The 12,757-nt window shown below is 42.5% G+C and overlaps 1 protein-coding gene and 1 long non-coding RNA gene across 3 annotated transcripts in view; one reads left to right on the forward strand and one right to left on the reverse strand.

The window, feature by feature from the left end:
* The window catches only part of LOC112144190, a 64,493-nt gene extending 55,239 nt beyond the window's left edge, over window positions 1–9,254 (reverse strand). Inside the window, exons 1-4 of one of the 2 annotated variants that reach the window (XR_002918863.2) lie at window positions 9,184–9,254; window positions 7,255–7,481; window positions 3,457–3,504; window positions 2,597–3,388 (exon numbers count right to left, since the gene is read on the reverse strand). This is a non-coding gene — a long non-coding RNA (uncharacterized LOC112144190). Of the gene's footprint in view, window positions 1–2,596; window positions 3,389–3,456; window positions 3,505–7,254; window positions 7,482–9,183 lie in introns of those variants that run through there. The other variant, XR_002918861.2, reaches the window with a different exon arrangement.
* Window positions 9,255–9,348: 94 nt separating this feature from the next.
* On the forward strand, window positions 9,349–10,789 carry id3 (inhibitor of DNA binding 3). Its single transcript, XM_024268539.2, has 3 exons — window positions 9,349–9,732; window positions 9,807–9,874; window positions 10,137–10,789. The coding sequence occupies exons 1-2, from the start codon at window positions 9,433–9,435 to the stop codon at window positions 9,858–9,860; spliced, it is 354 nt and encodes a 117-aa protein (XP_024124307.1). The 5' UTR covers window positions 9,349–9,432; the 3' UTR covers window positions 9,861–9,874; window positions 10,137–10,789.
* Window positions 10,790–12,757: the final 1,968 nt, after the last annotated feature.

Genomic DNA, 12,757 nt, shown 5'->3' on the forward strand with positions numbered 1-12,757 from the left:
GATCCTGATCTCAACGGGTTTTTATCTGGTTAAATAAAGGTTACTACTACACTTACTACATTTATCAACTAAGTTAAAGTAAATTTCAAATATTCCCAACCACAAAAACAAAGTAAATACTTGTGGTTCCCAGACAATAAATTGTGTTTGAGTCTTTAAAGTAATCAAAATATTATAATTTCATAAATATTTTAAGTACTTTCTGCATTTTAGATGATAGTAATATAAACATTAGATTGTTAGTTTAAGGTGAAATGTTCCTAAAGGCTCAATTGACTCTCAGGGAAACAAGCTGGATCATGAGAAACTTTGCTTTAGGGGAGTTTTTTTAAAGACGGTTTGACACAACCAAGTAAATTTACATCCTCAACCATGAACGTGGTAATCAGAGCTGACCAGATGGCAGAGTGTCCATCCCATAACGGTGCTCACATCACAGCCTCCTGATTAAAGCCATTCTGAAGGAAAATGATATGTTAATTATTTGGGAGGGGTAGGGTGTAGCAATTCTAAAAAAAAATAGGGAAAAATGCTCTTTTTAAGATTGACATTGATAGTCAAATCATCGGAAAAGACTATACTTTTGTTTTGTTGTAGAAGGGTCTTAAACCAGGTCATATTTAGCCCAGACCTCTCAGGTCCCACTCTGCCTTGTCTGTCTGGAAGGCTTCGCCAGGGGTGACCAAGAGGGACCCCCACTGACCCAGATTAGGCAAGGATAAGAGTGTGTGTGTTAAGGAGTGGGGGCATATCAGCTGTGTGTCATTCCACACTGCTTCAGTTCATTAGTGACACAAGGAACAGACAAGAGAGTCAAGGAGGGGTGACGAATTTCTGCGTACACGCACGTGTGTGTAGGAGGACGGAGAACAAAGGAAGGAAGTACACAACATCAGTGACAGACGGAGAAAGTCACTAGATTTTCTGGGTCCCTCTTGACCCAGAAAAACACGACGCAGACGCACACAGGTGCAAAGATACTCACCGAGGACCGAATGGCCTCTGTGTCACTGAGAAGCCTGACCAGCTGAACCCCTGCAGCAAACACCAGATCTGTTTGCATTATTCATCTTTTCTCTGTTTTATGGTTTTGGTCACTTTCTTTTGAAATCAATCATTTTTGGAGTCCAGTTCCTGATCACTCCACCTTTCAATCGCAATAAAATTACAGTTTTTGGCTTTGATCTTCTCCCTTGGCCTCAATGTCATCAGAAATTACAGTAAAACTGGAAAGATTAATTTAAGGAATCAAAACAAAAGTGATGTATATCTTGAGAATTACCAAACTTTGGATGATTTGTCAATGATAGTGAATAATGGTAAAATTATAAATTAATATATCAATGGGACAGAACACTACCATGGATATTGTGATGGGTTCACCTTTACTTTAGTTTTTTACTTTTTTACTGGAACTTATGAGCCTCTCTTTAATAAACACACAAATCTGTAAATTGGGTTTACAATAGGTAGCTTCTTCTCTCTGGGTGGGTGGAGTGCTCCTGCCTCAGGTGGAGTTTAAATGTCTTGAGGTCTTGTTCACGAGCGAGGTGAGATTGGTAGACAGATTGGAGTGGCGTCCACCGTTATGTGGTCGCTGCACCAGTCCGTTGTGGTGAAGAGAGAGCTGTTCCAGAAAGCGAAGCTCTCAATTTACAGGTCAATCTTCGTTCCAATACTCACCTATGGTCATGAACTCTGAGTCGTGACTGAAAGAATGAGATCTGGAATACAAGCGGCTGAAATGAACTTCCTGCAAAGGGTGGCTGGGCGCTCCCTTAGAGATAGAAGCTCAGTCACTTGGAGAGAATTCGGAGTAGATCCGCTACTCCACAACCAGAGGAGCCAGTTGAGGTGGCTCAGGCATCTGGTCTGGATTCCTCCTGGACGAGGTGTTCCAGGCACTCGGCGGAGGCCCCAAGAAAAAGACCAAACATTTCTCAACTAGCCTGGGAACACCTCAAGGTCCCCCCAATTTTGGTCATTGTGGGCTTAGGAAAAAATTCAGGGAGAAATGTGTTTGGAAAAAGTCCAAAAACAAACGTGTGGTACGTCAAATTGAGGTTTTAGTCCAGGGGTCTCAAAGTGGGGGCCCGCAGTCCATTTCTGGCCCCAACCTTAATATGAAAGTTCAATGTCCACTTAGAAATATCTTCTCCATGTTCATGCTTCTTTGATGATAAAGGACCCCTCCGTGTCACTTTTTGACATTTTGGATGTCCCTAAATTGTTGTTTTTGATGTATTGGCTCTTCCCATTAAATCATGGGGCCCCAACCTCTGGGCCAATGAACCAGTACTGTGATGTGTAGCGCACCTGTACCCTAACCTGACACCGGACCAGATCAAGGTAGCGGACCCAAATCGGTACCAGACGCAGTACTGACCGCAAACCAGATGCGGTACCAGATGCAAACCAGTACCCGGTTTACGTTAGGGTTCCGGCACTGACTTAGAGTTCAGGTACTGGAACCAGTACCGGGTTAAGGTTAGGGTACCGGTACTGAGTTAGGGTACAGGTACTGGAACCAGTACCAGGTTAAGGTTAGGGTACAGGTACTGGACGGGTCCCAAGGCCCAGTGCGCATCCAGTACCACATCCGGTACCACGTCCCATGGGTTGCGAACAGTCAGCATGTTAAAAAATGACGAGTTGGGGACACCCAAAACATCAAAAAGTGACGTGAAAGGGGCCATAACCAAACATTAATATGTGACGACTTGGGGATGAGAATTTGGTTGGTCAAGTATCACCAAAATTAGCAAACATTTTCACAAAAAACAAAACTCTAGTTTGCAGACTCCACACCTGCATGTGATGCTATCTAGCCAAAAAAGTACCAACAATCAGCCTTAGATTCCACCCACTATCAAAGTCTCTTGTTAATAAATTACAGAATATTTTCTTCAAAACGGCTTTAATTGTAATTGTCCAGTCAAATCACCCAAACTACACAATAACAAATTATTCTCTGAATTTATTTCATATGAAATATCACTTATTGGTTGTTCTATTACCAATCCACATTACTGCACATCATTTTCTTGCTAAAAATTAACCCTATTTCTTTTAATCCAAAGCACCAAACAGACCAACTGCAAGCACCAAGTGTGGTCTTGCTTACACAAAACCAGATGTTCCTCCCCATCGGATGGCTCCAGAGTAAACCGACTGTTCCAGTCACTTGATGAAAACGACAAAACAAAAGTATGACCAGCACCTGGCGGCCTCTCTCTTGGCCGGGTCTTCTCTGAAGAGCTGTTTTTCCCTCGTCGTGGCCATGGGTTTAGTGACCTTCTGTGGGTTTCGGCCCACCTGTCATACAGTTCTGTGGCTTTAGTTCTTTGTGCGGTAAAATCTTCCCAGTCAAGGACATGGGCAGGAGCACCTGACAAGTGTATTGTGTCAACAGGATGGTTCCCACAAGGGGCAGTCTGAGTGGTGTGATATCATTACCTTGTGGCCGATGCCTTCTGGGGTGTAAAGAGGAGCAGCTTTATCTCCCTGAAATAAAAGACGGACACAAAAAAGTGGAATATTTGTATCAAATTAGTGCTTAGATTTTGATCCCATCTAACAGTCTGATGCAAAACTTCAAATCTTTTCACTGAATAAAGTGACTCTCTTCCCTGTTTGAAGAGCTTCTTCACATCCACTAAAAGCCGGCTGTGTGTCAGCTCAAAGACTGACATGTGTGGAACTCGTATTAAGTTCCCTCTCATCTCCAGCCTCAGTAAAATCATCACGCACAAGCTTGAACAAGAGCCCCTTAGATTATTGACAAGTGGCCAATACAGAACAACAATGTGCAAAAAATGTCATGTCACCGCTCGGGTCACATGGAACAAAAGCTGGGGATCTGGAGGCTGCTCGCAGCTGACAAGAGAAGACTGAAGTGTCTTTGATGATGCGGGGAGAGAAAACACAGAGCCGAGGAGTGGGAGGAATCCTGCACTGACGCACAAACACCAGCGCAGAAAGAATTAAGTTTCACTGTTTAATTATTCCCCAATGATGGGCCTGCACTTGTGGATGAAAAAAGGGACTCTTTTTCTACAATACTGCCCTCCCTTACCACCCACCAGCTCTGAAGATGAGTGGAATGGGTGACACCAACTATGTGAACACGCATTATTCATGAGTTCTACAAGGACTGTTTTCACATTTCTTTTTATTTCTACTTGTAAGTGGCTGTAAAGGAAGATTGAAATGTAAAGTCCCACTCCAATCATATTTTGATCTATTGTAAAAACGTTCCCAAAAGTCTGTTGATTCGTATGTTGTTTTTAGTTACATTTTTTTTAAAGTCGTTGTCGTTGTCTTAGAGCAGGGGTGTCTAAAGTCAGTCATCAATGGCCGGTGTCCTACATGTTATCCAACCAACTGGCCATTGAAGCTCCTTATTGCCCAAACACATCTGATCCAGGTAATAAGCAGCAGATAAGGCTGGGTTTCTGGGAGACCAACAGGAAGCCGACCCTCAAGGACTGACTTTGGACACCCCTGTCTTAGGACACATTTGGTTTGCTTTAAGTGAACCAGTTTGTTTCCCCCAATAATTCAAGACAAATTTTCAGTCTGAATGCATCCAAGAGGACCTGATCGAGGACCAGAAACCGCTCTCGGATCCATCCTTCGAGGTGGTCTCAGTTTGTTTCCAATGAATTCACTCTTGCCTTGTTTCCACTGAGACCGTACCGTACTGGACTGTTAATGGACCCGTTAAGCAGGACCTACTTACTGGTTCCATTTCTGATCCCCCGTTGGTCGTAGGTCAATAGAAAAATGGAATGGACTTTCAGGGTGGAGCTTCTGTCGTCACATCGATGTAACCCATTGATTGGCTGAAAGGTTTTACGACCAGCGCTTTTCCCAACTCAAGATCCAAACCAAAGGTTTTGTCCTCTTTTTGGGTGTATTATTCTTCGCTCCCCACAATCTTCTCACAAAAAATAACAAATTTTATACATACAGTATTCCCCCTTTTTTGTGGGGGTTGGGGACCGGAAACATGCTAAAATCTACAAATACAGAGACCCAACTAGCGTAGAGGCTGGCTTTCTCCATAATAAACACCTGCTGTGGATTATAATTATCCTCCACGGTTATCTTTTTAATTTTCCATCCGTTTCTGAGTCAGCTGATTCTCTTTCTACGTCATCGGTCAACACCGCGCATCCGCTTTGATTGTCCAACGCTCAATGGAAACCATTTGAATTCCCCAGACCATTCTAAACCGGCTAAGAGGGAACCGGTCTGGCCCGTACTGCTAAGTGGAAATGAGGCATCTGAGTTTCCTCATTATGAATTGACTCCGTGCTCGGACCGGAACATCTGGACCAAAACAGCCTCTGTAGCCGGGTATTACAGGACCATAAAATGTTTAACGTGATACACATAACTTCTCATACTGTTTTCCTGACATTCTCATGTACACTTATCAGCGTTTTTTTTTGTTCAGCGACCCCCTTGCAGCATGCCTCCACCTTACCAAAAAAAGAAAAATGTTGTACCTTGACAAAGTGAAATATAAGGATTGCAAAGCTTTGGACTTCTATTATTCTTTCTCCTGTTACTTTTCCTCGCCCTCGTAATACCTGGCCAATGACTGGACAGATCTTTAGTCATGTTCTTTTGTTTATTAGCTTTTGGAGCAGAAATGTCTCTTTGACAGGAGTCTGAAGGCAGACCAAATGGAAGGTCCAGACCAAATTAACCAGACACGACCTCAACCAACACACTTTTCTAAATTGCGTACACCCTTGTTTAAGACAGTTTCTGTAAAGCAGCAGTGGTTCACCAGAAATTCACCTTTCAGTTGTGAGCCTGCCCTCATTTCCCATCATCCCTTTCTTTACACTCTCTCCCGCTAGCTTACATCCCCTCACAACCCCAACCTAACCTTAGCGATGCAACAAAAATTGTGAGAAAATCTCAACTATCCGGCTGCATTTTGTCACACAGATCAGAACAAAGACTTGAAAGGATTTATTGGTCATTAAGCCTCATCGGAATGAAGCGAAGGACTGAAGTTTTTTCTAACTGCGTTGTCTGTCTGCTCCTGATTCACAACGGTTTGAATGAAGAAATGTAGTTTTAATCTTAATTTCCTTTATTTATGCTGCAAGAACATGTTAAAAGCAGCATTTTCATTGGAGTGGCTCTTTAATTGAGAGGCAGGCAAAGGAGAGGAGAGGGGAGGGGAGGGGAGGGGCGGCTGCTACTTATGCGTGACGATTGTTGATGGCTTGATTGTCTGCGTCCAGCTGCACAGAGGAGCAAGGAGAGGAAGAGGGAGGGCGGGCAGCGAGGCAGACTCACTGACGCCGGGCTCGGAATTCTCCCATCCATTGAAAGAGAGAGCCGATTGTGTCCGAGGCCTTTCCGACAAGCACCTGATCCCTGCCCAGACACAGTAGCGCGTGTGTGTGTGTAAGTGTGTTTGTATGTTTTCACACGCACAACTCTGGAATTTGTTCACAAGGCTCTTTGTGAGAAAAAAAAAGTACTCGTCCATCTTTGAGATGGAAAAAAAAGTAAAGACAATTTCTGTGGATCATCAGAACTCGTCACTTCTACCTAAACTTCTCAGTAATTTTCCCAGCAGATCTGGAAAAATGTAAAACAGTAATCGCTCCAGCTTGACATATTCAAGGAAAAAAAGGCTATTTGAGGTCAAAGTTTTGTTTGGACACTCGGCGCCGCTCGCATAATATATCTTTAAAACAAGCGCTGGATCGAAGTCCTGTCTCACGGTCAATATTATGGTTTGCTCTAAAGTGAGGTCGTTGAGTGACTTGTCTCGCAGGGTCAGTGGTTGTGAAGAGGAGGGAGGGTATACCGTGAGGGGGGGCAGATGTGGTTTGAACATCTGTTAAACCTCTGCTGAATTTTTGGGAGGATCTGTGGAGCCGTGCGTATTTACGCACACATGCGAACAGGCTGGAGGCTTGAAAAAAAAGAATTGATGTGCTTGTTGTTGAGCTGTGTTAATGTTGCGTTACAGGACTGAGGCAACACGCTATTAAAGTCGTTGCCAGTTTCACCATAAGTTAAGGGGGGGTTGCACAATACAGAGGATATCACACACCCCCATGTTTGGAAGTGGTTGCACCATCTAATTGTCTACATTTCCCTTTAAAGTATTTTTTCTATATTTGTATGTTTGCCTTTTTAAAGTTAGAAAGCTGCACTGCGTTTTTTTTTTTTATCCAAACGAGAAAAGCGTGACAGAAAGATAGAAAAACCTCGTACCTGAGTGACAGAAGCGCGCAGCCAATCGGATCGCTGAGCGCCTATGCTCCCCCCCTCCCTTTCTGATGGTTCACGGGGGAGGGCGGGCGGTCTGCCAAGGAAAGGGGAGTGCGCGTCGGGGTGAATGGATGACGTCGGGAGGCTGGCGCCAGTAAGTCTGGGACTGGCGCGTTAGATCAACACAGCTGGGCCGGGATAGGACACACAGCTGGCCAGGGCCTGCATTCCTTCACAAAACATGATTGTGAGAAAAGGGGAAAATAAGACCCAAATAGGAGCAGAACTGAACGTGCTTTGATGTCAACTAAAAAACACTTGGAATTGTTCGAAATCGAACTTTTACTCACAGGAAAGTTTGATTTTTGGAAACTTGCAAACAGTAATTTCGCCATACATGAGGGCTATTATTTATTACTACACATGAAAGTGCAATAAATGAACTCTACAGCCAGTTATGAAAAATATGAGGCACCCCAACAGGGGGCATGATGATAATTGTATGAATATGCAGACTTTTATGTAGTTGTCTGTATGAATATCCAATAAAAAAAATAGCGCATAAAGCTTAATCTCTCCAAAATGTCACTTTGGAGTGTGTGGACTTGCAGGCTGTTTGCCCACAACCAGGTTAGGATCTGACAGCACCAAAAGGTTTTAAAAAAAATGCTAGTATAAGGTTTTTTATAGATTCTCCTTTCCATTCGTTTTGCGGCACATATAAACTCAATCACACTTTCAGCAATCTCCTGGTATGAAAACGTTCACCTCCTTCTGGTCATTTCTGCTTGTATTTTTGGTATTCATAAGCTTTATAGTTTTTGAAATATTTAGAAAAGGAAATTAGTAAGAAAGTTTTCATATTTCCAAATTTAAGTAGAGTATTAACAAGGCTTTAAATATATTTATACACAGTGTTTTAATCTTGTAATTTTCCAAAAGTTTACCTTAAATTTTAGCAACATGCTAATGTTTTTTAATAATTTGTTATCTATGGTTTTTTTTTTACTATTTTAGGATAGCTTCTATTTTAGCAACACGCTAACGCTTTTGACTAATCTGTTAAGTGAGGGATTTTAGGCTATTTTGGAGTTTAGCTAGTATTTAAACAACAAGCTAGCTTTGTTTTGGCTGATTTGTTATCTACTGAGGTTTTTGTTTATTTGGAGTTTAGCAACATGCTAAAGTTTTTAGCTAATTTGTTATCTACTGAGGTTTTTGTTTTTGTTTATTAGCTAATGTTTCAGCAACATGCTAAAGTTTTTGGCTAATTTGTTATGTACTTAGGGTTTTATAGGCTAACTCAAAGTTTAGAGTCTGTTTTAGCAACGGGCTAACGTTTTGGACTAATTTAGTTAGGAATTTTGGGCTAATTTGGAATTAAGATTGCATTTAAGCAACAAACTAGCTTTGTTTTGGCTAATTTGGCATCTACTGAGGTTTTTTTATGCTTATTTGGAGTTAAGCTAATATTTTAGCTACAGGCCAACGTTTTGACTAATGCGTTATCTATTGGCGGTTTTAAGGCTAATTTAGAGTTTAGCTTCTATTTTGCAACAGGCTAACGTTTTTGACTAGCTAATATTTAAGCAAGAAGCTAGATTTTTGGCTAATTTAGCATCTACTAAGGTTTTCTTTTTGGCTAATCTGGAGTTTGGCTCATAGTTAAGCTACACAATAAATATTTTTGCAAAATTGGCATGTATTGGGGTTTTTTTAAATCAATTTTACAACAATGTTCAGCATTTTCAGCGACTACTTTCAGCGAAAAGCATTATCACATTATCACAAGTAATGCAACTTTTTCTAGTCACAGATGCCTTACTATAAGACCTAAGCCTAAAATCTATTAAATTTAATGTATAATCTAGATGTTGTATTCTAACTTAAGATATTTGTCTTCTTATAATATCTATTTTAAATAAATACTACCTGAAACAGAGAACTGATGGACTGACAACCCCTTTTAGGTATCGTTTTTCCCAGCCTTTCCTCAAGGTGGCATCAGCCAATAGGAAGGCGCTTCTTTTTAACCCCGACCAATCAGAACGCGATGCGATAAAGGGGGCGTGTGCAGCCCCGGGACTGCATAAAACGCTAAAAAAGTGTGCGTGGTTGTCACAGCCACTCAAGAGGAGACCCACGTACGAGGAATCATCCAACAGCAGATTTTCTGGAATCATGAAAGCGATCAGTCCCGTGCGCTCGGTGAGAAGCTGCTACAAGGCCGTGTGCTGCATCTCGGAGCAGAGCCTCGCCATCCACCGGAATAAGCACGCCTGCGAGGACGAGCCGGTGAGCGCGCTGTGCGACATGAACGACTGCTACTCCCGGCTGAAGGAGCTGGTCCCGAGCATCCCGCAGAACAAGTCGGTCAGCCAGGTGGAGATCCTGCAGCACGTCATCGACTACATCTTCGACCTGCAGATCGCGCTGGAGGCGGTAGACCCGTCCGCGCCGGAGATGGTTCTGTCGATAAAGGTGAGGCGCGGGGCATCCTCCACATTCCCGCACAACTAGACCCGCACTAACTTAAGTCTCTCATCTTTACGCAGACTGCAGACATCACGCGCAATTTCTCCAAAGAAGAGGGTCGGTTGTGCCACTAGGATTGCGCACTGTGGTACGTATTTATTTTATTGCGTAAAAGGAGTCAAATGTGCTACTTTCTTTCTTTCTTTTTTCTTCTTTTTTTTAAGAAAGGGGCCCCTTTTGCTGCCAATTAGTTAGGGCAGCATTGTGAGGCGGATTCATTGCTATCTGCCTGGGGTTAATGAAAGTTCCATGCTAGGCGCCAGTCTGTCTGCTCCCCTCTGCAGGGAGGGAGGGAGGGTGAGAAGGAGGGAGAGATCTGACTTCACTTTTCTTCTTTTCTCTCCATGCAGGTGCAGGGAAACACATGTCTCCACTTCACTCCGGGCAAGAGGACAAGAGGGGAAGAAAAGGGTGGGATAGGTATTTGGGATAGAAGAGGAGGAGGAGGAGGTGAAGGGTTTAAAGAAAGGAGGAAAGACTGTTTCTCCCCGAGATGAGTGGAGATCCACAGTGGTGCATGAGCATGAAAACAGAGACTCATTCTTTGGCTCCTGGACAGACGGAGCAACACAACAAAGCAGAAGTCCAAGATTGGAAAAACTGTCTTCCTCACACAGTTGGGATTCCTAGTAGATAGAAGTAGAAATATATTGGTACATTGTTTTTTTGTTTGTTTTTTTCAATGCATTCCAGACACGTTTGTTGGCTGACCTCCACCTTATTGCACCTCGTTTAATTATACAAAGTTTTGTTGAAACTTTGGCTCATGTCTTTATGTCAGCCATGTGAGGTGTGAGTCATTATGGACGTCTAAATCTTTATGTTTTTGTGTGTGTGTGTAAATCCAAACTCTATAATAGAGTTTATTATTACTGTTTGTAGGGATTGTTATTTCTACAGACTTTGTGCTACGAGTTTCATAAACTCCCTACTGTAGATTTGACTTTGTATGTATGGATATGTTAAAAAAAAAAAAGAATTAAAGATTATGTCAATCACTGTGGCTGCCTTCGAGTTGTGAACTGTTTGACCAAGTTGTGTCTTGGAAAGTTTTGGTTGATGCTGACGTGACTTCTTGCCTACGGATGACATTGAAACGCTGATACAACAGGATGTACTCGGAAGAATCTTCAAGAATCTAGTGGTTGTGAATCAAACAAAGGGAATTTCCTCAAAACTGCTTCTAATTTTCCAGTCAGTAAAATCAGTTAAGATGCTGGCTGACACTTGTGTTAGTCAACTTTGGTACAAACAGCAAATGAGTATTGGACTTTCCAAAATTAGAAGCTTTAGCTATAGTAAGCAAATGCAAAAACACCATGTGCATTAAAACCTCAAAACGACAAAGTTGATCTTCATATATGAAACTCGAGTTTAATGTTTTTTGTTTTTTTGTGATCGTATCTATAGATACATCCCCTTTTAATCCAAATTAGATCTTTTAGCAATTATAATGAAAAGTACAGTTACTGCTTTTCCAGCCATGAGCTCTCAAAACACAACTATGCCTCCATCTAGTGGTCAAAGGAAGAACTGCGTCAGAATTTGAAATATTTTCCAACTACCCCTGGCTGCAGCCTGCAGACCGGGGCGTGCCTCAACGTGGGCGGAGTTAAACGTTTAATGGGCGGAGTTAGACGTTTAACTCCGCCCACGTTTAGGTACGCCGACAGCATGAGATTCTTCTTCGTCACCCCCTCCATTGCTGTTTTCGTATTTGCAAAATGGAGGTATGTATCAACGAAAAAACGGGAAATCAATGTAAACTTTTATTGTGATTATTGCTTGCTTTTCTGCCACATTTACGCCTCATAGATGAGGATGTTATAATTATTTATTTTAAATATGGAATGCTTTGTTTCTGTATTTCTTATATTTACTCGCGGAGCTAGTGAGCTTGCGGCTCTCTTCTTCGGGGCTTTCGTTACGTAATGTCAGTAAAACTTTTTTTTATCACCTGTGTTATCCATGTCTTTAGAACTTATATTGTGGTTATTGTTAGCTTTTCTATCACATTTTCGTTTTACAGATTACGGGATTATTTTATTTTTAAATGCATCGTACTTTTTCTTCTGCCGCTCTACTTACGGGGTTTTACACAAAGTTAGTTAGCTTGCGGTTCTCTTCTTCGGGGCTTGCATAACGTTCACCTATTTTGTGTCTTCCAGTATGAGTATGTTTTATTTAATTTTTGCTATCACTTATATAATTCCTATACTTGTTTATAGAGACACATAACAATTTTGTTGGACCATGAAAAACCACCGCCTAACAAAAGAAACAACTCTTTCCACTGTCCATTTTGCCATTACACGGGTGAAAAGCATGCAGTGGATTTGCATATGGACAACCATTCATCTTTGAAACACAAAGGTACTGTTAGTCTAAGTTATGAATATTAAGTGAAGTCATGAATATGAATATTAATAACTCATTAAAAATGTTCCTATCATTCCTCTTTCAGAATTCACATTCATAAAGTGTGGCTTAGGTTGCCGGGCTACGTCACACTTTCACTGCTGTTATTGTCCAACAACCTTGATCAATAGATCACAGTTTTTAAAACATTTGGGAGCACACCAGAAACAAACTCCTAAACCGCAGCCAGAGGTAGAATCAGTTCCACCATCGCAGCCCTCACAGGCATCACCACAACCTTTAAAGTCCCCGTGGCACAACCTGGACCCCCCATCGGAGCACCCAGCACAGCTGCCATCAGAGCACCCAGCACAGCTGCCATCAGAGCACCCAGCACAGCTGCCATCGGAGCACCCAGCACAGCTGCCATCGGAGCACCCAGCACAGCTGCCATCGGAGCACCCAGCACAGCTGCCATCGGAGCACCCAGCACAGCTGCCATCGGAGCACCCAGCACAGCTGCCATCGGAGCACCCAGCACAGCTGCCATCGGAGCACCCAGCACAGCTGCCATCGGAGCACCCAGCACAGCTGCCATCGGAGCACCCAGCAC

This window comes from Oryzias melastigma, linkage group LG22 (assembly GCF_002922805.2).
Source record: "Oryzias melastigma strain HK-1 linkage group LG22, ASM292280v2, whole genome shotgun sequence".
Classification (NCBI taxonomy): Eukaryota; Metazoa; Chordata; class Actinopteri; order Beloniformes; family Adrianichthyidae; genus Oryzias; species Oryzias melastigma.

Excerpts from the sequence above, each read along its gene's own strand:
- id3 (XM_024268539.2), top strand. The coding sequence starts at position 9,433 with ATGAAAGCGATCAGTCCCGTGCGCTCGGTGAGAAGCTGCTACAAGGCC. Across the intron at positions 9,733-9,806 it reads AGATGGTTCTGTCGATAAAG|ACTGCAGACATCACGCGCAA; the intron begins GTGAGGCGCGGG and ends ATCTTTACGCAG.